Consider the following 26,442-nt stretch of genomic DNA (forward strand, 5'->3'; position numbering starts at 1 on the left):
ATATCTTAGTGCAGATTCTGCAGAATTTGTTTTAAGGAAAAATAAGAATAAAACTTTGTGAAAAGTATATGGAAACAGTGTGTAGATCTTTTATCACTCTTCCCTGGAAAGTGAGAGATTTATTGTTTTAGTGCAAGAAAGGAAAGCAATTTCACTGATTAAATAAAAGAGAGTAATAATGGGTTGGCAGTTTAAATTTGACAATTGCTACTATTAACTTTTTTGATCATGAAAAGAAAGATGCCTGTTTAAATTAGGAAGCAACTTAAAAAGTAAAATTCTCTCCTTCTCCCTCTCTCTTCAGTGCCTCCAAATCCTGTCCACCAGGTGTCTCAATTATATTATCTTGTTTCAGTGTTACCACTGTATTTTCTTCTGTGAATAATAGAATGTAATTGTTCAGCTAAACTAAAAGCAAAGTCACCAAAAGGTACTGGAAGGGAATGTGTATTTCTAGGGTTCTGAGAACCCCCAAAGGCAACACTCTTGCAATTATTTGTTTTTATGTTGTAAAAACTTGTGCTAAATTGTAAAGGAAGATAGTCTGGGATATGATTAGGAAATAAAAACCAAAGGAATTAAGTAAATGAAAGATATTAAGTGTCAAATCAGAAGTCATAGAAACAGAACAGGTGCACAGTTTTGAAAGACTTTAATAAAGACAGGAAGGAAAAAAACTGAGCAAACAGGGATAAGAAATGGGTAGAAAGTTAAGATGTAGTCTGTTTAAACTGACAGCTTGAAAGTAAAGGGTTTAGAAATTTTGAAGAGAGAAGTTTGAGGGAGGGTTCTTATTTCATTCAGATAAGGATATAAGAAAACTTATTTGGTTGTTTTTTGTGATATGGAAAATACAGAAGCATATATACAGCATTCTTTTTCATTTTTAATAACTAGCTTTTCCTGCCTACATGCCTTATCCTTTTTGAATTTCTTAGAATTACAACTGAAAAGACCAGGTTAAGGTGAGTTTCCCACCTCATAATTATAATCTTATAAATATCCAAGTCAGGTTAGGTTAGGTTGAGAAAACAAAAGAAATTGATTTGGCCCTTTGAGTAATTTTAAAACAACTATAGAAAACAGTAAGGGGAAACTGGGAATGCCACCACAATTTTTTTTTAACATTAGCTATCTGAAATTGTGTTATATGAATGTTATGGAATATTATTGTTCCATAAGAAATGACCAGCAGGATGAATACAGAGAAGCTTGGAGAGACTTACATGAACTGATGCTAAGGGAAATGAGCAGAACCAGGAGATCATTATATATCTCAACAACGATACTGTATGAGGATGTATTCTGATGGAAGTGGATCTCTTCGACAAAGAGAAGATCTAACTCAGTTTCAATTGATCAAGGATGGACAGAAGCAGCTACACCCAAAGAAAGAACACTGGGAAATGAATGTAAACTGTTTGCATTTTGTTTTTCTTCCCAGGTTATTTCTACTTTCTGAATCAAATTCTCCCTGTGCAACAAGAGAACCATTCGGTTCTGCACACATATATTGTATCTATACTATGACATATTTAACATGTATAGGACTGCTTGCCCTCTGGGGTAGGGGGTGGAGGGAGGGAGGGGAAAATCAAAACAGAAATGAGTGCAAGGGATAATGTTGTAAAAAATTATCCTCACACAGGTTCTGTCAATAAAAAGTTATTTAAAAAAAAAATTAGCTAGCTGAAAACAGTGAGCCCTCGGGAAAATGTAGGATTTACATATTACCATTAGGGATTACAAATCCAAATTTGATTTGGTGAAATCTGTTCTAAAGCTATATTATACAGTGGTCTCATTTACAGAGAAATATGAACAGGAAATTTTCTCACCTGGTTAATTCTGAGCCTGATTTTGATACCCTGTTAATAATGTGGAACGTTTCTACATAATTGGCTAAGTGCTAAGGGAGTGTCCCCCCAGTTATTGTATATGTTAGGTTAGGGACAGTCTTGATATCATCATAATCATGTCCCTATATTTCCTATCATAGCAAAAAAAAAAAAAAAGTTAAAAATCAGGGCCAAGTAAAAAGTCAAAGTTTTGTCAATGCTATACTAAAACATCTCCAAGTTACTATAATAGGATGCAAGAGGAAAGATGTTATTGTTTTTCAATCTAAATTTGTAGTCAGTTCTATATCATAAGCAACTAAGTAAATTAATTAGTTGGCTTGCCATGCACTTGCTAACAGTTATATTTTCATGTATAGAATTAGGTCCTTGAAGTATCTAATTCTTCCAGAATACATGAGGATAATAGCCTCATGGTGGAGGAGGTGAGAGATGGGAGGGAGGGAGAAGGGGAAGATGAGAAAAAAAATTTAATAAGTTTTCTAATTAAATGGAGAAGTAAATGTTGAGAAAGAAAACAGATCAGATTTTCTTCTCTAAGAAATAGGAAATACATACACATACAGCCCTAATGGGATATATAGGCCTTGAAAATGTTTTACTAATGAATTCTCAAAATTTGATTTAAAATTTAAAATTGTACTGATAATTGTAAATAAAGTGAAATTATTTTCCTATTTTTTAAATCGGGCTTATTATTTTAAGAGACAAGAATACATCTTCCAAGTCAGGTTCTCAGGAATTTTTTTATTCAATCTATTGATAGTATTAGGGACAAAGTTTAGGTAAAGAGTGAAACAGAGGTATATAAAAACTAAAATTCTCTCATTTCAAGTTAATTATGGTTCTTAATTTTTTTATATTCTCCTTATAACTCTGCTGTTACTAGGATCAGAATCATAAAGCATAAGCTGGTTTTCATCACGTGAATTCGTCATCAGAAAACCAAATTTAGAAAGTTGCACTAAATTCAAGTTTCATTACTGGCAGATTTTAGCAAATTACCTAGGAATCTCTGAAAGTGACCTAGAATCAGAGAAGCAAATTTTCCAGAAGCCCCCTTCAGAACTGCCCGATGGGCAAGGCACTATTTCAGGATGTCCAAGAGAAGATTTTTCATGGACTAGACAATTTCTTGGGACATGGACTCAAGATTACTCTCCCTCTCGATTGTCATCCAACTTAAGGAGTGTCACAAATTTTCTCAGACACCTCATTGCCTTCCAATCCTTTCCACCAATAAGAAACCAAGAATCTCAATCACAATAAGCCTGGTTTGCTTCTGCACATGTATGTCTTGTTAATAAATAAAAGTTTGTCTAACATGAGTCTTCAGTTTCTGTATTTCATAGTAACAGACTTCACAGGGTTTTTGTGAGGACCAAATGAGCTAATGTATGTAAAACACGTTACAAATATTAAAGCATTCAAGTTAACGCTATTGTTGTAATTATTATCACTTTTAACCGGCTTAATTAATTAATAATATTCCATATACTAAAAACTCTTCTTTCTACTCATCTTTTAAAAAATCTATAAACTCTATTGAACTTTTCTTCTTACCAAGAATTCAGAGAAAGGAATGCTTATTATAAAAAATAATTCAATTGTTTTATGAGGCCAAAACAAACCTTATTATGAATTAAGAGTCACAAGGAGCTGGCCTGCTCAGAAGGTCTTATGTTATCTCTCCATCGAGGCATGCATATTAACAGAGGACATGCTTTCAAGGGCAGGACTCCCCCCTAATTTCACTAGTAAAGTCATTGAAGAAAGACCTCAAAAGTCATAACCATCAAAAACTAGGTTGGCTTCCCCCCGTTAAGCCTATCCCTGCTGACAGCACAGGGGCCTTCTTAATGTGACTGACCTTCTTGCCAATGAGACAAGTAAGTAAGCAGCTGTTGAAACTCTTGCTGTTCCTTGGCACAAGGGGATCCTTAGTTCGCCAAAGCCTTGGAATGTTGAGGGCAAAGATTCTTGCCCTTGACGTAAGAGAGGTCAAAACAGGCCCCAGCTTCCCTTCCCGTCAGCGGGAGCTGCCACATGCTGCTTTTTCTGAGGTCATGTGTGGACAAAAGATCTTGGCTAGCACCATCTAATTTTGAACACCCTTTGGGTTCTTCCAAGTCTCCCAGATTCTCATTCCTCTCCTTTAAAACAGCTTCTGAGCAAAGTTTGTCTTGTCTATTTCCATTTTATTTTTAAAACTCAATAAAGAGCAAAACATAAGAGGATTCTCTCTGTGAAACCAGGAACCCCATTTTATTCAATTTCCCCCAAAAAAAGTAAATAAATTCTATAAGTTTTCCCCTCAAAAAAAATCATCAGTGCTTCCTTTTATTCTCATCTGTGCATTTTTAAGCTAACTTTTCCATTTGAAACAGATTAGTAACTAAGTTAATAGAGAGCAGCTACTGATGTGTCCCTCATTATACAATCATATATGTGCCAGATACAATTCTTGAATCCAGGCCTTTGGAACCATGAGGCCCCATTTTATTTCTGCCTTTCCATGATGCCTCTTTTAAATTAATACTTTTTTTTTTTTTTTAAGTTAGACTGGGATATCTAGGTGGACAGAGCACTGGCCCTGGAGTCAGGAAGACCTGAGTTCAATCCAGCCTCAGACTTTTTTTTAGCTATTATTAATAATAAGCCATTTTGCTAATACTCCCATTTTAGAAAAACATTTAGTCCCTTTGGAAAGTCCACTGGCTTTGAAGTGAGAGATCTGCATTCAAACCTTGTCTCTGATGCTTATTACTGGTGTGATATCAATAAAGTCATTGCTCTGCTTCTCTAGGCCTCGATGTCTTGTTTGGTAAAGTGAGGAGGTTGCAGTATATGGCCATTGAGGTCCCTCTAAATCTATAATCTATATCTGTAATCTAAATCTATAATACAATGACCTCTTTTATTCTAAGCCACTTAATAAGAGTCAGAATTCCCATCAGCATAGTAGGGAAGCAACAAACTGGGAAAACATCTTTACAATTAAAGGTTCTGATAAAGGCCTCATTTCCAAAATATATAGAGAACTGACTCAAATTTATAAGAAATCAAGCCATTCTCCAATTGATAAATGGTCAAAGGATATGAACAGACAATTTTCAGATGAAGAAACTGAAACTATTACCACTCACATGAAAGAGTGTTCCAAATCACTATTGATCAGAGAAATGCAAATTAAGACAACTCTGAGATATCACTACACACCTGTCAGATTGGCTAAGATGACAGGAAAAAATAATGATGAATGTTGGAGGGGATGCGGGAAAACGGGGACACTGATGCATTGTTGGTGGAGTTATGAACGAATCCAGCCATTCTGGAGAGCAATCTGGAATTATGCCCAAAAAGTTATCAAACTGTGCATACCCTTTGATCCAGCAGTGTTTCTATTGGGCTTATACCCCAAAGAGATACTAAAAAAGGGAAAGGGACCTGTATGTGCCAAAATGTTTGTAGCAGCCCTGTTTGTAGTGGCTAGAAGCTGGAAAATGAATGGATGCCCATCAATTGGAGAATGGCTGGGTAAATTGTGGTATATGAATGTTATGGAATATTATTGCTCTGTAAGGAATGACCAGCAGGATGAATACAGAGAGGCTTGGAGAGACCTACATGGACTGATGCTAAGTGAAATGAGCAGAACCAGGAGATCATTATACACTTCGACAACGATATTGTATGAGGATGTATTCTGATGGAAGTGGATTTCTCTGACAAAGAGACTTAACTGAGTTTCATTGGATAAATGATGGATAGAAACAGCTACACCCAAAGAAGGAACACTGGGAAATGAATGTGAACTATTTGATTTTTTATTTTCTTCCTGAGTTATTTTTACCTTCTGAATCCAATTCTCCCTGTGCAGCGGGAGAACTGTTCGGTTTTGCAAATATGTATTGTATCTAGGATATACTGCAACATATTTAACATATATAGGACTGCTTGCCATCTTGGGGGGGGGGGGGGAGGGAGGGAGGGGAAAAAACGAAATATAAGTGATTGCAAGGGATAATGCTGTGTAAAAATTATCCTGGCATGGATTCTGTCAAAACAAAGTTATTATTAAATAAATAAAAAAAAAAAAAAAAAGAATTCCCATCAGCAAAAATGAGAGGATTAGACTGTAGTATCTCATCTATAATCTATTAGCTCCCCTATATTAAAGGGAGAACAAGAACTAGACCTTGGATTTCACTAACAGAGCAATTTCCAGATGAGGAGACTCTCTACCAAAGCTGACTGGCCCATCCTCTGCACCTTTAGTCTTAGAAAGGCTCATGGGTATTTTTAATTATTTTAAACAAGTGCAGAACATGTATCAAAATGTTTACTGCTTACCATATCTGGGATGGGGAAAAGGAGGGAAGGAAAGAATATGGAAGTCAAAACATTATTTTGTGAATGTTAAAAATTTTCTTTACATATACTTAGGGAAAAATACTTTTAAAAAATAAAATACTTTTTAAAAATAAAAATAAAATAGTCAAGTAAAGAGACAAACAATAAATTATATATTTGGTAGCAAAAAAAAAAATGGCATTTTTAAGTGACTTACTTTTGAGCTGAATGAGCATCATCTGCTTTGAACATGTAAAACAGGACGTTTTTATGCAGTAGTTGGAATACTCTGGACTGTGAATTTTCATCTTGAACTTCAGTAACAGTGAATCCCAATAATGGCTGACTTTCTAAGGCTGCAACATCCTAGTTTTAAAATACATGCACCAGTATTAGAAATGGTATAATATTCTGTTTTTTTTTTTTAAGGACACATTTTGTTTTGAAATTATAGATGACTCTGAACCACAATCATTCCCACAAAAATATCCCAGAATTTCAGAAATAGTAAGTGCATCACAGCCTACCCAGTCCAAACAGTACCTGAAACCAAATCTCCTCTCCCTGTGACTTACTTAACAAGGTGTTATGCAAAACCTAGATACTAAAGAAACTCCAATAAAAGGGAATAATCTGGTGCATCTGGTGCCAATTTGGAAAAACCAGCTCTAATTGTTGGAAAGTTTTTCCTTACATCAAGCTTAAATTAATTGCCTTTTGATTTCTACCAATCATTCCTTAAAGGACCAAGCAAAACAAGTCTCTTCCTTCTTCTGCATATGATTTTTGTTGGTTTTGTTCACTATTGGCTATTCACATTATAATTTTTCAAGAACTTTGACACTCATTAAAATTTGTTTACTTCCCAGAACCATCTTTGGGAAAGAGACACAATTGCTTTGACTCCACTTAACAGATGAGATAGGTAAGGGTCACAAAAGTGATGTGCTAGAAGTTTTTGTCTATTTTTCATTTTCAAAGAAGACTGATGATATCATAGGGTGATGTCTTGATACATACATGAATTGGATTAAATGAGGCAGAACTGCTCAAAAGTCATCAGTTTAACTCTCTCTTCCAGACTCATAGAAATCCGGTGGCAAGACAACAATCAGGGCAACTAGGATGACCAAGGGATGCGGTGGATGCCCTCGGCTTCTTCAATGTCTAAACAAGCTCTTAAGATAGCCACTGAGCCCATTCTGCTGGGGGTTCCCCCCAGCTCTGGTCACTGCTCTGTGTTAGAGAGGTATCTAATGAAGCATGTGAAGACCACTCAAGGTTACACAGCAAATGATTACCAGGAGTCAAATTGAGGATCAATTTTTTTCCAATTCCTGATTTGCTGCTTTTCTCAATACCTCATATAATCTCTTAGAATGGCTAAGTTGATCAGGACACAGGAGTAATGGAAGCACTGACCATGGTGATGACTTGCTGTGTAGCCTCCTAAATTGGTAACCCTTCAATAATTTAGAACTAGTTGGACTGTCTTCATAAGTTAAAAAAAAAAAAAGGCCACAGGAATAAGGAAATAAGAATTAGAAGATCTGATAATGAAATCACATAGATTTCAGAGGTCAAACCTAATTGGGGATGATATGATTAAACAACACAAAACTACATGCTAGGAGGAGCAATGTCATGTTTCTTAAATTTCTACAGAAGATTTATAAAGCTCATTTCTTCCAGAGGATAACAATTCCATTTATTATTAAAAGAAGCACTTGAAGAAGGAAAAAATTACACATGCATTCTCTCCTTTCCTTTATAGCTTATATCATGTTGTTTCAAGTTTCAAACCTTGCAATGAAGTAGCCTGCCTTTGGGTATGACAAAGAGACAATTTCTAAGGAAAGCTTGGGCTGCACAATCATCCATGCAAAACTGGAAGGAGTCTTAAAAGCTTTATGTTCCCATCTTTCTGGCAGTGTTCAATGTATGGCTGGTCATTCACTCACAATTCTAGAAGCAGCACTTTATTTAGTGGAAAGGGAAATTTCTAACACATCTTGAGATTATTTGGGTTGGTAAGAGTTCTCCAAATTAAAAAAAAAAAAAAAATCACTTTAAGATCTTACCAGCACAAGATTCTCAGATCTCATCCTTTGCTTTACTGTGGAAGCAAGAAATAGTGGAAGGAATCTGGAAAGTGTGCTTGATTCTCAAATAAAGTTTAAATCCAGTTCTTCCACTTATAACTTGGATAATCTTGGGCAAGACTCTTAATCTCATTAAGTCTCAGATGAGCAAGTAACTCGCCCAGGATCACATAGTTAGGAAGTGTCTAAAGCTGGATTTGAACTCATCTTCCTGACTCCAGGCCTAGTGCTCTGGGGTCACTTCACTGTTCCCTTTATGTTCCCTTCTAAATGGAAGTTCATGATCCTGTGAATTCAAAATAGTATTCACAGTTTCCCATTCAAACTTTCTTTCTAAAGAAGTTCCTTAAGAGACTGATCAGCATTTTACACCATTGCACTGAAATCTGAGCATGAAATGCAGTAACCTCTCACCTCACTTGCAGCGTATGTGTAGAGCACTTTATTTTTTATCACAAACCAAAAATGTTTCCATGGTTTCTTACTGCCCTTTGACCGGTACAAGTAGCCGCTCATGGTAGAGTCTTCTGTGTTTGCGGACACCTGGAAGAATCAATCAGAAAGGCAGTTACTAAGCCGTTACTAAATGATAGCTAGGCAGTATCACAGATGGAACTCTGGGTTTGAAATATGCTGTATGACATGGCCTTAGGCAAGTGATTTAATTTCCAAACCTCAGTTTCCTTATCTGTAAAATGGGAGTTATGGAAGTACCTATTTTACCATCATTGTCAGGATAAAATGAAATAAGCTATGTAAAGAGTTTATCAAACTTTAAAGTCCTGAGTGGTGATTATTATCATGACTATCAAACTTTGAATGGGAAAATAAATACACCATTAGGTAAATCAGGCAACCTGAATGTCAGAGATCTGTGATCTTTGAGGAAACCTGTAAAAGGCTGAAACTCTGAGTTGATGCACTGAGAACAGACAATCGAGCACTTAAGGCTAATTACTGATTGGACAATACTCTATAAGCATACCCTTGGAAAATGGCCCTTCCCACTATCCTGTGCTGGCTCGATACTTGGTGTATACAGAGAATTGTGGGAAGAATTAGAGGGTGGAGTAAGACTAGCCTAGATCACTCTGGGTAGGAGATGAAGAAGGAAGGTAGCAGAGATTCTGCTTCCATCCAATTCAATCCTACCTCTAAAGACCAAGAATAAAGACCAAGCACTTTTGCTTATCCTGACTCTGGCTGATTCTAAGATATCCAGGGTGCTAACTTGGTCTTCACAGAAACCATTCTATGATCTAGAGCTATAACTTAGTGGACAACACTTGCAAAGAATAATTGTCCAGTGTCACATAACAAATATCAAAGAGAGAATTTTAACCCAAGATTTCCTGACTCCAAGTACAGCACTCTATGCAATATAAATATCATTGCCAAAATAGGGTTGTTATAGCTACCAGGAGCTAATGTTCCAAAGCAGAACATTCACATTTTAAGCTACATTTCTGAGGGAGATCTTCAAAGATGGCTCATAGTTTGAAGATCTCACTTGGTGCAAAAATTAGCTTCAGTCTGTTACTATTTAGATTTTAAAGAATGTCTTTTATCTTTCAATTAAGATCCACTGCTAGAATAAAATCTCAGCATGAACATGGTTAGGGAAAAAATCAAAACCAAAAGGTGGTTGTTGTTTTTAAATCATATCTGGGAGATTTCAAGGAGTAGTCATGGACTTAAATTCTCTCCAGGATCTTAGAAGGTCAAGAGAGGCAGCATGACCAGACAACTAGCCATGGCCAAGAATCTAGGTTCAATACCTCTTTTTTGATGACTAGCTATATGATCCAGGGCAGTCATTCAGAGTGCCAGGCAACTCCCTAGAAACTCAAAGGAAACTATTTTATGTGGCTGCCAGTTTCATTTTCTAGATTTTTATCCCTAAGCAACTCCCAGGCTTTGGAAAAAATATAATCAAATTAACTGGAAGCAATCTTTGCAACACTTTCTAAATATATCACATTAAACATGTGACAGGTTTGCAGTCAGGAAAAACTGAGTTCAAATCTAGCCTTAGATACTTCCTACCTGTGTGACCCTGGTTAATTCACTTAACCCTGTTTGCCTCAGTTTCCTCATCTGCAAAATGTGCTAGAGAAGGAAATGGCAAACCACTGCAGTATCTCTGCCAAGAAAATAGCAAACAGGATCATGAAGAGTCAGGTTGTGATTGAAATGAATCAACAAGAAGTGGGTTGGCCCAAGCAACATTTATAATATTTAGTTTTTAAGAAAGTATATTGTAAACTTTAATTTATAAGTTAAAAAATTAAGATTAGGCTCCTTTGAAAACATCTTGAGGATTCTGAATGTAGGTAAATATACTGAGAGAGGAAAAAAGTGACCTCGTTAACCCTGTGTTAGTCACTTTATTGCCCTAGGTTTCTCATCTTTCCATTGAGGTGATTGCAACATCTATATGATCATTATGGCCTCATTTTGCTCTAAATTCTGGCACTCTATAGTGCAAGGACCCATCAAACTGGCAGAGCAAGAGAATGGCAACTGATGGAACCATCATGGCTGGATAGGAGAAGTCCATGATCAGATACCTGGGCGTGATGACTCATAAAGTCAATATAATCAGGGCTAGATAGCTGCAATGAGTATCGGGAGAGAGAAGAATTATATCAGTGAAATCATGGGGAAGGAACGGGATTTCCTTTCTCTGTGGACACACCAGCCTCACCTGGATACTGAGAGCAGAAAGCCAAATGGGTGAGCTCACCATGTCTATTTTCTTCCCAGGATTGCTTTCAAACACTGCACTCTCTGCATATACCACTAGGTGATGCTCTAAGGTAGGGCTGTTATAGGTTCCCTTAAATAGCTTTTGCACGTGTGGACTTTCCCGTGCACCATTCTTTGCAGATTTTTTCAAAAAATTTTTTCTCGATAGTATTTTATTTTTCCATTACATGTAAAGGCAGTTTTCAACAATGATTTTTGTTAGATATTGTATTCCAAATGTTTTCTTTCCCAAGATAGTAAGCAATTTCATATAGATTATATAATACTTTTAAACATGTTTCCATATTTGCCATGTTCCCTTTGCAGAATTTTTTAAAAAGAAGTTATTTTGCATTATTATGTACTTGGAAAAGATCCACAAACTTATACAAAGAAAAATTAAATTAGACGAAGGAATATGAAGTCATTAGTCTCCACTATAAATAGTTTGTTTCCAATTCGACATAGTATTTCCAATACTGCCCAACTTATTGGTGTCTCCTTGTTCCAGTCTTCCTTTCAGTCTTTTGGCCCAAAAAGCACTAATAATTCAATATTTGCAAGTTTTCAAATTCAATGGCAACACTTACTTCTTTAAGGGCAGCTGGGATTTTTTTTTGTTTCCTTCCAGATGGAATACTATGCAAGACTGAAGACAAGGCACTTGATGGAGATTTGTGATTTGCTGGAGACCCAGTCTTAGGTGAATTCTGGTGATCTAAAGAGAATCATAACATGCACAATTTATGGAGCTAACCGTGACCATTCATGTATGTAATCAATTCAACAACATTCATTGAACAAATATTTATTGGGCACTTACAAAGTGCAAGGCATTATATTATGATGGGAGTAATAGAAAGATAAATAAGATTGCACCTCTCTCAGCAGGAATGATTCACCTGAAAGAGGGGATGAGTAAAATCCTTTTCATATATCAAGTGTCCTCCTGATCACTCTCACCTCTGGCTCTTCCCCAGAGAACTATTTCCTTCCACTTCCAGGAGACTCCTAGCCACCAGAACCCTTAAACTTCCCCAGAAGCAATTACTGGAATGAAAGCTGTGACTGATTTACAAATAAACAATTCTCATTAAAACACTGGGGGAAGTACTCATTCTATAAAAGCCCCTAATTGTTTCTCCAGTTGCCTAACCATTTCTCTCATACTCAACTCATTCTTATTTGCCTCCAATCTCTTTCTAGTTCCAAACCTCCTAGAGCTGCCCTTTTCAGCATGCCCTCTGGAAAAATAATTAACAGGTAGACACACACACACACACACACACACACACACACACACACACAGAGCTTTTAAATTCACAAAAGCGCTTTCTTCACAGCAAGAGGGAGAGAGAGAGAGAGTGACACAAAGGGACAGGGTCAGGGACAGAGAGATGGAGAAGGATCATAATTTAACAGAGGGGAAAACTGAGGCAGGAATGGGAGTTAACATCTCTGGTTACAATGGATACTCAGATGAGAAGCTAAAAAGAGTAAGGAGGGAGAAAGTTTGGGGGACAGCAATTGAAAAATGACCAGAATTGGGAAAACGAATAGCCATCTACTGCACAAAAGAAATGTATACCTGAGGTATTGGTTATTTATAATTAATAATAAACTGCCTATTTATGAAATTGCAGGGATTAAACTACTGAGTCATGTGGTTTGTTCTACCCTACCTCCTGTCCCCTGCCCTCTTTCTTCATATATTTAAAAGGCCATTCCTCAGAGCATGGAGAATGATAATCATTTTATGCATAAATCCACAAAACTTTCGGGAATGCAGCTATAAACTACATCCAGACTCCAGAAAGGCTGGCTACTCTGGAAATCCTGGTAGCTATTTTAAACCTGACTGTAATGAAACAATAGACCCAAAAACCTTTTCTCAGCCAAAGAATTTTTCTGGTTACAGAGATGAGAAACTAACTGCAAAATATATTTTGTGTGGCTGAATGAACTTAAAACCTCATGATAGTTGAGGTTTCCCTGAAATAGTGTTTTTTTAAAAAGGTTTTACTTTTTTTATTGAGAAACTTTTCCCTGTAAACTGGGTGCTTTAAATAAAAGTACTTCTCAAGAAAACCAAAACAAATAGACTATCAGAAAAGCTTTTTTAGAAGATAAAATCATTCCATTAAAAGTTAATAGTATCTAAATCCCACAAGAAAATTATAAATTTTGACCATAGAAAGACTTCAAGATTTTCAAGAACTGATCTTTCAACGTGATTTTAGAATTTGTTTTTAAGAAAAATTCTATTTCATCATATTTTGGTGGAATTGGAACTAAAATAAGAGGGAAAAAACACTGTATATGGAGCTTTGGGATGAAATCACACCTCTGATATTTAATAATTATGTAAGCTGGGGCAAGTCCCACCTCTCTCAGTCTCAGTTTCCATGCCTGTAAAATAAAAGGAGTTGGACAACAAAGGCTGTGAAGTCCCTCCCAGCTGTAGTCTATGACCCTAAAACAACCAAGAAATTTACCTTTAGCAAAAGCATTAATGGTCAGAAAAGAATAATTTATATGCCCATTATTAATCATTTCAACTTCTTGAGTAGAGATTATATTATATGCTCTCCATATTCTCTGCAATCTTTCTCTATATGATTAATCTTTAAAACATTCTCCTTTATACTGTAACCTATTCAATGTGTAAAGGATTGCTTGCCATCTGGGGGAGGGAGGGGAAAAATCGGAACAGAAGTGAATGCAAGGGATAATGTTGTAAAAAATTACCCTGGCATGGGTTCTATCAATAAAAAGTTATTAAAAAATAAAAAATAAATAAAAAATAAATAAAACATTCTCCTTGACCTCTTTCTTTATATTCCTAATCTGTTCATGTTTCTCATTCTAATTTACATTATTATCTGCTTAGCCAACTTTGTCCCCTAAAATAAGGTAAATTTTGGTCTAGCCTACCTTGAGTTGAACACTAAGTCTGAATTTTGGAAGCAAAGAATTAATTAAATTGGACTCCTGGTTATTCCCCCCCCAAACCATAGCCAACATTACTAATCTTCACTGATTAAAAAGCAAGCTTTTCTACCACTGGCTTGAGGAAGGAGCAAAGCAGGTAACAAAACCAAATGGCTAAAGGCCAAAGTGAATTTTAATTACCTAGTTTCTGCAGTTCTTTAAAACAGTGTTCACAGACTCTTGCTGGCTGATTTTTCAGGTAATCTAAGCCATACTTATTAGATGAACAAGCTTGACACACAATCTGAAAATATATTTAAAAAATTAATTTAAGAGTTAGACCTTAAGGAGACAGTGAGGTGGTATGCTAGATGGAGTCAAAAGGGCTTGAGTTCAAATCTAGTTCCAGACATTTAATAACTGTGTGACAATAGGCAAGTCACTTAAACTCTGACTGCTTCCTTCCTTTTCCTTCCCCCCACCCAAAAAAGACTTGGGCCTCAGTTTCCTCATTTGTAAAATGGAGATAATTCCTCATTGTAATGTGGAAAGGATCGACTAAAACAATATACATGATAATAATAATATGAATAACAGGTATATGATATATAAGTTCCTTGCAATCCTTAAATGAGAGCACAGACAAAAGAATTTTGGAAGTAAAGTGCTATACACATGTAACCAATTTAGTACTATTAATATTATTATTGGCATATATTTTCCTATTTATAAAGAGTGTTATATAAATATGTAGTTCAAAGCTACATGAAGAAAAATACTGGCCCAAAAGAGGATTTTTTTTATTCTCAATATTTACCTAATATCATCCCTGCTGTTGTAGCATGATTCAGTATTTTTTCAGCACAATGGTGTTTTGTGCGAATATATTTTAGAACATAACATGAAATGCAAATTCTTTTTTAGAATATTTTTTGGTCCAGCTTTTTCTGGTATGGGAACCCTATCTACTGGGCAACTAGTTAGCTCATCTGCAACTGATGTTAGAGAACTGCCTGGGACCCTAAGAAATCATACCCCATCGCCCCTGGTAATTCAGATGCCTGCCAAATCTTAAGCTTCCTTTAAAAATGGATATGACTTGAAAGGAAGAATAGGATGCTCTGGCTCTACCTTGCCACAGGCCCGACAATGGTGCCTCCTCCAGGTGAGTGTGAATTCACTCGTACACACCATGCACATGGTGGCTCTAGTGTCAGGAATCCAGATGGGAGCTTTGGAGCCCAAGGGACTCATCTCTTCCTTCTTGTCTGTATCTGTCTACAAAACAAAAAGAGAGAGAGAGAGAGAGAGAGACTCAAGACATGAAGTTGTAGGATCACATCAATCAAAGAAGAAAATTACCTCTGACACACTTGCTAGACTTAATTGTACAAGATGAAAATTTCTATGGAGAAAAAAATTCCAGAATCATTTAAAGGAAAATGAGACTTTACAACTTTGAAGAATGCTATGAGTAGTCTAATTCATGATGATCAGAAGCCTTCTTCCTACTTCTCAGAAGTCTGGTAGATTCCTGCTCTTGGGATATGATTACGTTTTTAGACACGATCAAATATTGATTTGTTTTTGTTTAACTAAGATTATTAGCTAAAAGGTATATCTCCATGGATTCAAATGGGGAGAGAAACACTAGGCTGGGACAATATTTTTTTTAAAAGAGCATCAAACAACCATTAAAATTTTTTAAAAATCATTTTAGCCAATTTTAAAAAGTAGAAGGAAAGCATTATACCTCATCAAGACTTTTGGAGGGACAGAATGTGATTTTCTTCTTGGTGTATTCTTCAATTGACTGGGAGATTGCTTGTAACCATTCATCCCTTTCTGTAGCAGAGCTGAAAGCAGAGGAGAGAGGCTCCATTAACCAGAAGTCAGTTCTTATCTGTTTCTTTATCATCACATTAGTTTCTCACAAAAGTGAACTCTCTTCCATCCTCCAAGGGCTGAAGACATTTCTCCCTTTCTGAAGGCATGACCTCTGATGCATAATGTCCAGTTAAAAGTAGGGGCTTATAGAACATTATGGTCTTTATTCTGATGACCAAACATCATTTGATATTTTGTCCCAAGTGATCACATTAATCTAGTTCAATACTGAAAGGGACACTTCAAGCTCCCCTACAAATAATCAGTCAAGTATTTATCAAGTATTCACTATATGCAAGCAAAGTACCTTGTAGAGGGCAAGTATAAAAAGAAAATTTAAAATCATTGTCTTAGGAAAGAATTTCTACTCTTAACAGATGGAGATAAAATGTAAAAAAATAAAATCTGAGGGAAGTGACTGAAATGGCAGTTTGCAGAAGGTGGGATTCGAGCTGGGACTCAGAAACAAGATTATTTCCATAAAGGATAATCCCCTACATAATGAATGGGGGGCAGCTGGGCTAAAGGTGAAAAAACAAAGGAATATGCAGTCAGAGGACTTGGTTTCAAAGTCTCTGATCCCTGTAGGATGAGCTCAAACAAGTCTCTTGGATAGTGTTCTGGATATGGAGCCAGATATGGGTCTAAACTGCCCCTCAGACACTTAGCATCTGTATGACTCTAGGTAAGACATTTAACTTCTGTGAGACTCAGTTTCTTGATTTACAAAATGGGTGCTGGGAATGGGGGGAGATGGATTCACTGGCAGTCACCATCTTTACTATCTCTAAATTTACAATTCTATCTCTTTTTTGGACCCCAGTAGTCTCAATTATTTAAAAAAAAAAAAAAAAAGGACTAGGTAATCTGACTGCTCAGTCTCTTCTAATACTCATGCTGAAATAGGTATGCTGTAGATTATTGTTGTTGTTACTTTTCAGCCATTTCAGCCATGTCATCATGACCCCACCATTTGGGGTTTTCTTGGCAGGGATGCTGGAGAAGTTTCCGTTTCCAACTCATTTTACATATGAGAAAACAAAGTTAAGTGACTTGCCCAGCTACTAAGCATCTAAATCTGGATTTGACCCCCGCCTCTTCCTCATTTCAGACCTGGAACTCTATGCTACAGCACCACCTAACTGCCATGAATTACTGATTTGATTTACATACACATACACACATTCAATAATCAACTTATATATGCAACAATATCTATCTCTGTGTGTGTGTGTGTGCGTGTGTGTGTGTGTATGTGTGTGCGCGCGCGCGTGTGTATTATTCAACTAAGGAAATTTATGAGCCACAATAAAAAAGAATTTCTCAAAATTTCTCCTTAGATTTTTATGAACTGGTGCAGAGCAAAGCAAGTAGAACCAGAACAATTGACAAAATTAAAATAACACTGTAACAAAATGCAACTTTAAAACTTTTGAGAGTGTTGCCTGATACCATAACCAACCACTGTTCCAGAAAATGGACAATGAAGTCTGCTTAAGCTCCTTGTGACAGAGAGCTGAAAAAGGACAGAAAGAGATAGATTTTTGGACATGGCCACACAGAAATTTATTCTACTTAATTATGCAGATTTATTACAAAAACTTTCTTCTTTTTCTTTTTAAAATGGGGGTCGAAAAGAGAAAAAAAATTGTTTGTTAACTGAAATAAAGTAAAATATAAAGTGAGTTTGTTAGTTTTTTTTAAACTCCTCCAAAACATATTAAAACCCTGATGGTTTCAGATTCAGAATACTAGGAACCTTGAAAATTGCAAGGGTGTGTGATGCATGGAAAGAGAATTGCATTTGAAGTCTAGCTGGGAGCTAGATTCTAATCCCAGCTTTGCCATTTATTCTCTGTATGACTTTAAGAGTTTAAAATTTTTATCTAGCGGCCCTAGACCTTGATCAAGGCTAGTCAAAGACTTTGATGATGATGATGATGATGTGGGTGGTTTTTTTGTCTGTTTCTCCCATTTAAGTTTTCTATTTAAACCCTCTTTATAGGAACATTTTTTTCAGGAGTTGTTCCCCTGTTTAAGACCTTTGATGGATGGATAAAAAACTCTGTTGTGGTTCATCCTTAATTCTCAAAGAGGACCAGTGACATCACAAGGATGATGTCTTGATTTGCCTGTGAGTTAGCTTTAAATAAGGTGGAGTTCAGCATAACCACAGTATGAAAGCCATGCCTTAAGTACAAATTAAGAAAAGATACTCCAAATACCTAAAAAAAAAAAAATCAGTTTAAAAAAGGATGTCTTTTTAAAAGATGAACTAAATTATCACAAACAAGCAGTCCCATATATAAATCAAAACAGAAACGAACATGGCTTAGGTGCTTTTTTTTAAAGTTTATTTTAAATTTAGTATGTAATAAAAATCACTATCACCCTTTTAGAATTTTGGGGGTGGGAGGATAGAAACCTTTCTAGGGTGATTCACATATATTCATTCTCAATTAACAAGTTATTACTTCCTCTGCCTCTCATTTGTCCCCCACTAGAAAAAGAAAAAAAATCAGAAATTTATAAAAAATATATATATACAGTCAAGCAAAAGAAATTCCCACACTGGCCAGGTCAAAAACTACATACCTTATTCTGCATCTTTAATTCTCTGAAAATTCAAAATCCCTTGATGAACCTCCCCCTCCCATAATTTACTTTACTATGGAAAAAATGGCTTGCCCTTTCATTCTGAGCTAATACCATTTATAAATGGTTCCTGAACCTACAAAGGCTACAGTAAACCTATTCATAGACTTCCTAAGAGATTCACCTGAGAATTTTCCCTACATACATAGGCTTGTATAAAAAATAACCAAAAATTGGGATAAAGTGGAGATAAAGATCAATAATTCAATAAATGTTAGAACTGTTCATCAACCACCTTGGAGGCGGGGATTTCCAAATGTGCCAGCACATAATTCAATTGTATACATTAAATTACAAATGATACCCTTTCATTTAAAAGTGTCTTCTTTCTCTTGTAAGCCTTTTGCTAGAACAAATGTTTACAAGGTCTTAGAAAAAGATTTGTCCCTAACTGCACTTAATTTGCAAATGTTCCAACATAAGCATTCATTATCTAGTAAAGATATTTCAGCTCTAGGAAGCGGTTGATCTTATAGGTACAAAGTGTTTAGCACAGTACCTGGCACATCAGAAGGCACTTAATAAAAGTTTATAGGCTGACTAAGAAAACATCTTAGTTGGAATGAAACCAAAGGAATAAAGCATAAGAATGGTCAGATTTTTGTAATTATCTGGAAAGTAAGTTCTTATAACAGCAAAACCCATTTTATCATCCACTTGCATTTAAAGATTGAAATTTAATGTTCAAACGCTTTACACAATAATAGCAATATTAGATGATGATCGACTGTGAATGACTCAGCTTTTTTGATCAATACAATGATCCAAGGCAGTTCCAAAGGGCTCATAATGAAAAATGTTATACATCTCCAGAGAAAGAACTATTGGAGTATGAAGAAAGAATAAAGCATCATTAAAAAAAAAAAAAAAACCCTTTGTTTATTATGCTTGCTTTTTTGGTAGGCACTTTGCAACATGGCTAATATAGAAATGTTTTGCGTGACTGCACATGTATAACACATTAAAAAAGAGAAACAAGGAAAGGGAGGAAGGGAGAGAATTTGGAACTCACAATTTTCATGTAATTGAGAAAACAAACTAAAAATTAAATGAAAAAGAGAAAATGAATGATAAGAATCAATTGGAGAATTTTACAATTTAAAAAAAAAATGTTGGGGCAACTAGGTAATGCAGTAGATAGAGCATCAGCCCTGAAGTCAGGAGGACCTGAGTTCAAATCTGTCCTCAGACATTTAACACTTCCTAGCTATATGACCCCTGGGCAAGTTACTTAACACCTCAACAAAAAATAAAAAAATAAACAATGAATGTCAAAATGTTTTATATAAGTGAGAAAAAATGAAAATGAATGACCAAAAATCAATGAGTCTTTCAAATTCATAATTTTTTAAGATGTTAAATATTTTTGTTTTCATGTAATTGAGAAAAAACAAAAATTAAATATAAAAAAAAAGAAAGAAAGAAAATGAATGTCCAAGAATCAATCACTTATTAAATACCTTCAACATACTAGGCACTAGGCATTCACTGTGTGTGATTTTGAACAAGCCACAAGTCTCCCAGAGCCTCAGTTTCCTCATCTGTAAAAACAGGAGGTTGGAATAGATTCCTTTCAACTCCAGCTCTGTGAAGAGTAGATTTCTAGCTTCAAGAAAAAATGGATTATAGGGGATTCTGGGAAGATGGCAAAGTATGTTGGTAAATTTCAAACTCTCCCAATTTCCCCCACAATTAAGACCAATTTGCTCCTCAGGGCAAACATAAACTCAAGAAAAAACAAAAAAACGTGGGGCAGAACTGGGATCCTTTTGATACAAGGCAACAAGATCCTACTCTGGATTAACTTGTCTGAAATGCAAACACCTCGGGGTTAGCTCCATAAAAACACCAAGTGGGAGACCTTGGGCTAGCTGGTGGTGGCTGGAGCCTCAGCAGGAACCCGGGCTGTTTGTGCAGTTGGGGTTTAAGTCCAGGACTTTGGACCAAACCTCAGCTGATTGAGAAAACCAGGCCTGGCTGTGCTGCTGAGATGCAGTCCTAGGTGAGAAAGAACCAGCACTTGGTGAGTGCAAAGGCAGTTGGGCAAGGATGCTGCTGGCTGTGGGCACTTGCAGGAGGGGGGAGCTCTTGGTTTGGGGTTACTGATCACAGTGGAGAGCTAAAGGAAATCTTGAGGCATTAAAAGTGCTTACACTAGTACATCTTATTAAAAAAAAATGAACTGGCAAAGAAGAAAAAACACTACCAATGAAACATATTATGGGAACAGAGAAGACCAGGGTTTATCTTTAGAAGAGTAAATTAACTCAGTTAAAAAAAAAAATTAAAAAAAATTAAAAAAAAAAAACTTCTACTCCAAAGAGTAATGTGAAATGGCTCCCTATCCAGAGAGAATTTATAGAAGAATTCAAAAAATTTTTTAAAAATCAAATGAAACACAATGAGGAAAAACTAAAGGAAAAAACTAAAACCATCCAAGAAAAAGAGAAGACTATGAAAAAGTTAGCTAATTTAAAAAGGAGGTACAGGAGAGGGGAGGGAAAGGGAGAGGAGGGAACAGGAGGGAAGGAGAGCAGAGGGAGGGAAGGGAAGGGAAGAGAAGGGAAGGAGGGGAGGGGAAGGAAAAAGAAAAACAACTGATCTGGAGAATAGATCAAGAAGAGAAAATAGAAGAATAATAGAACTGAAGGAAAGTTGTGACCAAAAAGAGAACCTTGATACAATAATGATAATCCTAGAAAACTCCCGGAGTGACAGAATATGGGAAAGTAGAAAAAGATGTGGAAAAACAGAAATATTATTGCCAAATTTCAAAATCCCAAGGGCAAAGAGAAAATTCTGAAGAAACAAGAAAAAAAAAACAATTCAATTTTGCTAGAGCCACAATTGGAAGGTACAAGAGTTATCAGCAGCTACAATAAAAGACTGCAAGTCTTGGAATCTTATCTACAGACAAATAAAAGAACTGCAGCAAAAATATCATATTAGAGATAATTTTACTAATTATCTCTAATTTTCAATGAGATAAAAACACATTCAACGAACTTGCAGATGTTCAGGATTTTCTATCAACCAAACCTGAACTAAACAGAAAATTTAACATATAAGAGCCAATATCAACGAGCAATTTTAAGGAACTCAACATGGACATACTGTTTGTGGGTTTTTGTTTTGGTTGGTTTTTTTTTTAATAAAGGAAATGTATATTTTATGTTTGAGGATTACATCAACAATAGGGTAACTGAAAAGAAAGAATGGCAGACTAAAGGTAAAAATAATAATCATATTATACAAATGAGGTACAGAGAAAGAATAGACACAGAATCATTAGAGTGCAGTGAGGAAGATTGTTCTGAAAACCTACTCATATCAGGAATGGATTCAAAAGGCAACACTACGTATATACCATGAAGGATATGGCACCATTCAAATTCTATAAAGAAATAAGTAGGGAGGGAATGGGCAGATGGGGTGAGGGAAGAAGAGAAGAAAGGAATCCCTGATAGCCAAGTTATAGAGAGTCAACAGGATATGTGGGTATATAGGTATAGGGGTGAGTATATATATAGCTAAATATGTATACATAAATGTATCCTTTCTTAATTATTATAACCCTTTGGGGTGAGAGATATGAAGAGGGGGGGAAAAGAACAAAATAAGGTACTCAGCAGAGAACCAAACAATTTACAAGGAATAAAGAAAAGATGGACACTCATGAATATAATTTCTTCTACTAATACATATATTTTCTTAAATTGATATTTGTTGTCACATATTTTGAATTCTCATTGATGTTCTGCTGGGCACATGATAATGTTCCCTTTTGTTTTGCGTTGCTTTTCTGTTTTTCTTTTTGCCTATTCTGTTTTTTCAAATAAAATAAATTTGGGGGGGGGGGGGAAGGAAAATGGATTTTAAAACTTGGTAAGGAAGAGGCTCATGAATGCCACTAGTTTCAGTGGATTCTTAATTCTTATCTTAAAAGTGACAGAAGACTTCCAAAAACAAAAATCCATTGGGTCATGTAGAGTTAGACTCAACTGAATATCTAAACAAGAACAACTATATAAATGTTATACTATTTAATACACAGTCTTCCACCTTTGTCTATGAGGATTTTTTTTTTTTTCTTATTGGGCCTATTATTTTCCCGTACAAATATTCCCAAGTGAGGAAACTTCTTTTACTAGAACAGATAATCATACTTTAACTGTTATTACCACTCATACAGTTGCTTGGGCACTGAGAGGTCAATTGATATGGCTCATCTTCCTGAGTTCAAATCCTGCATCAGCCACCTCCTATCTGTGTGATCCTGGGCAAGCCATATAACCTTGTCTGCTTCAGTTTCATCATCTGTAAAATGAGCTGGAGAAAGAAATGGCAAACCTCTCCAGTATCTTTGCCAAGAAAACCCCAAATGGGGTCATAAAGAATCAAACACAAAAAACGACTGAGCTTAATGCCTCATTACTTAAAAGGACATTAGGAGAGATAATGTCAAATGCTCTGCTAAAATCCAGGAATTCTCAGACTACAGCAATGAACTAATCAAAATGTCAGGTAACATTCTCAAAAAAGCAATAAAAGCAGTCTCAAAAAAGAATAAAAGCTAATTCTTTCTTTTAAGCCTTCTTTTTTTTTTCTTTTAAACATATGAACAGATAGTTTTCAACATTCAAAACCTTGCAAAACTTTGTGCTCCAAATTTTTTTCTCTATTTCTTTCCCTTCCCCCTCCCCAGACAGCAAGTAATCTATGTTCTTCTATACATATTTCCACAATTATCATTTAATCCTTCTTTAAAAAAAAAAAAAAAGACTCCGTCACTACATTACTTACATCCCAATCATTTCCCAGAAATCTTTTACAATCCCACCCCACACACTCAAATAAAACAATCTGGAACATTCACTTAATTGATGCAATACATAGCACTCTGCACCCATAGTTTATCACCTTTCTCCAACTCTCACTCTATTTGGCCTCTGAAATTAATACTGCTCACTCATTACATTTTATACAAACCCCATTGTCTTTTAGCTACATCTTACTTACATGACTATAGTTATTTTTCATCTTTGTTCTCCTGGCCTGGATTTTTCCACTAAGCATCAGTGGAAAAATGTCCCCTGTCCCCTGATAAAAATATAAGCTACTGGGGGAATGAACTGACCATTTCACATCTAGCCTTGTGTCTCCAGTTAGACTATGTAGTAGAGATTTGATAAATGCCTGTATGAATTTACTGAGACCACAAAGGTTAAGTGACTTGCTCGGGGGCACATAGCTTACAAGTGTCTAAAACCAGATGTGAACTTGTAAAGATGAATTTGCTTGTCTCCAGGCCCAGCACTCTACCACTGTGTCACCTAAGTACCCTGACAGAAGTAATAATTGACCTCCTATTCTCACCGAACCCATGAGTTAACCTACATCTTGACACCCAACAATCACCATTTTCCTTTGTAAGCATTTATAAATGATATATTTTGTCAATTTTTTGTTAAGAGAATTTTGTCAAGAATCAAAAGAAACATGCAGAGAATTGTCATTCTAAGGAGCAAATAAAACCCAAGATGGAACAAGAAGAAATGCTTTTCTAGTATAGTATGGCTTTTGTACAAATGAAAATCTTTTTCACATATGATGATGACCCTTTTCCTGATTTCCTCAGTTGACCAGACAAGGCTTCTTTGCCCACTTGTTCTGGGATCATCACAATTTGGAAGAGGGGAACGTGTGCTTAAAAAAATAAGACAAAGACATCTAAAAATCCATTGTAATTCTGCTATTTAAAGAGTAAGGACACAGGCAATTTATTACTGAAATCATGTAAACTGGGATTTTTAAATAAGCAAATAAAAGTTGCCTTCTGGTAAAAGGGATCAATAACACAGTGTGCCTATAAATTCTAGAGGCCAAATATGGAAAAAAAAAGTTATTTGCTTGGCTATAAAAATTGAGTTGTTGAATCTGATGATTTCAAATGTCCCCTTCCTGTTTGAAAAATTCTATAATCCCATGATTAATTTCCAAATATCTTTATGAGAAGAGAAACTAGGATCTGTAAAAAAGTCCACATTGCTAATAGTAAATAACCATGATATGAAGTATGCTTTTTGTTTGTTTTAAATTTGTGGCAAAATTCCCAAAAAAATCACTTACACTGTTTCTTCAATATTATGTATATATTTATCATGTACATATACATCTATCTGTGTGTATATATATATATATATATATATATATATATAGATAGATAGATAGATATATAGACAGATAGATAGAGAGAAACATAATTTTTTCATTAGAATGTAAGTTGCTTGAGGGCAAGAACTGGTTTTACTTTTTTGTATTTTTAGCATATAATAAGTGCTTAATAAATACTTTTTGATTGAGTATAAAATCCCTAATAGGAGATCAGAAATCCAAAAACTAATTTAGACAAAAAATTTTCTCAAAAGAAAAAAAAAATTAAGGACAGTTGCTATTATGTTATATCCTACTGCTCATGAAGCCATAAGAGGTTTTCTTGGCAAAGACACTGGAATAGTGGGCCATTTCCTTTCTCAGCTCATGTTACAGATTACCGAGGCCAACAGGGTTAAATGACATAGCTAATAAATGTCTGAGACAGATACAAACTTGTAAAAATAAATTTGCTGCCTCCAAGGCCAGCACTCCATCCACTATATCACCTAGCTACCCAGACAGAGGTTATACTTGACCTCATGTTCTTTCTACTCTAGGACAATGAATTCTTCAAATGGCAGCAAAGAGCTCACAACCAAGAGAAACTGTCAGAGCATTGTAGAAGAAAAGCAGTTAATAAAACATCTCTGAAGTCCCAGAGTTCAAATTCAAAAAAATGAGTTTTCCCCATTTGAACCGAAAATGTTGATAATAAAGATCATTTTTTAAGGTTCTCTGTTCTGTATCTTTCTGTACCTGGCTGAGAGAATAAAGGAACGTTCCACACTTTCAATCTTCAGCTCATTCTGGTAAGCTTCCTGGGTTGGTTTTCGAACCTTATGAAGGCAAAAGAAGAATCTTATCAATTGACCTTCCTTCCCGCAATCCATGAAAGCTCCTGACTCTCCCAACTAACATTCCACTTAATTCTCACAACCACCCTCAATATTATTATTATGCTCATTTTACAGGGAAAAAGGCTGAAAGTAATAGTCTGAGGAAAATCTGAATTTTGGGTCTTCCTGATTACAAGTCCAATGTTCTATACACAATTTATGTGCAAGTCAAGAGATCACCCCCACAATATCATTGGTTCTCTTGGAAGAATAACAGAAATCTATATGCTACACTGTCCAACTTATTCTCACAGACAAGGGTCAGGGACTGAATGAGTCAAAGATTATTTGCTCAAGTAGCTAATGGATGATCATAATCCTCTTTCTAGGATCACAGAAGCATAAATCTAGAGTTAGTAAGGAGAAATGCAAACTATCACCCTCATTGTAAAGATAGAGAAACTGAGTCATGGAGAAGTTTAATGACGTGACCAAGATCCCACAAGTAAAAAGTATGGATGACAACAAATCCACTGTAGGAGAAAGCAGTAAATAATTTCTTTTGATTCCATGACCAGCAATCGTCTACCTCTCTTAAGCAGTTTTTACCCCGTTAAAATGTATTTAATGCCAAAACATCAAGATAAAAAAAAGTTTGTTTGTTTTTTTAGTCATTTTCAATCATAGCCAATTCTTTGTGATCCAATTTGGCGGAGATACTGGAGTGGTTTGCCATTTCCTTCTCCAGCTCACTTTACCCACTGTACCACCTCACTGCCCTAAAAAATCATTAGTGAACTCATTGACTCACCTTCATGCCAGCCAAAGAAAGCATGTTGTTGAGTTTATACATCCCAGACTGCACAGGGGTTGTGTACAAGAGAGCGTCATTAAACTGTAAGGGGAAACACACAT

The 26,442-nt window shown here is 35.7% G+C and overlaps 1 protein-coding gene across 1 annotated transcript in view; it reads right to left on the bottom strand.

Moving 5' to 3' along the window:
• Window positions 1-26,442, bottom strand: part of FGD6 (FYVE, RhoGEF and PH domain containing 6) — a 166,397-nt gene that overhangs the window by 3,289 nt on the left and 136,666 nt on the right. The window contains exons 13-20 of the mRNA XM_052000846.1: window positions 26,339-26,422; window positions 25,448-25,527; window positions 15,747-15,849; window positions 15,125-15,271; window positions 14,195-14,297; window positions 11,653-11,780; window positions 8,729-8,857; window positions 6,430-6,578 (exon numbers count right to left, since the gene is read on the bottom strand). Coding sequence (XP_051856806.1) covers window positions 6,430-6,578; window positions 8,729-8,857; window positions 11,653-11,780; window positions 14,195-14,297; window positions 15,125-15,271; window positions 15,747-15,849; window positions 25,448-25,527; window positions 26,339-26,422 — 923 coding nt within the window. The remainder of the gene's footprint in view (window positions 1-6,429; window positions 6,579-8,728; window positions 8,858-11,652; window positions 11,781-14,194; window positions 14,298-15,124; window positions 15,272-15,746; window positions 15,850-25,447; window positions 25,528-26,338; window positions 26,423-26,442) is intronic.

This window comes from Antechinus flavipes, chromosome 5 (assembly GCF_016432865.1).
Source record: "Antechinus flavipes isolate AdamAnt ecotype Samford, QLD, Australia chromosome 5, AdamAnt_v2, whole genome shotgun sequence".
In the NCBI taxonomy this organism is placed as follows: domain Eukaryota; kingdom Metazoa; phylum Chordata; class Mammalia; order Dasyuromorphia; family Dasyuridae; genus Antechinus; species Antechinus flavipes.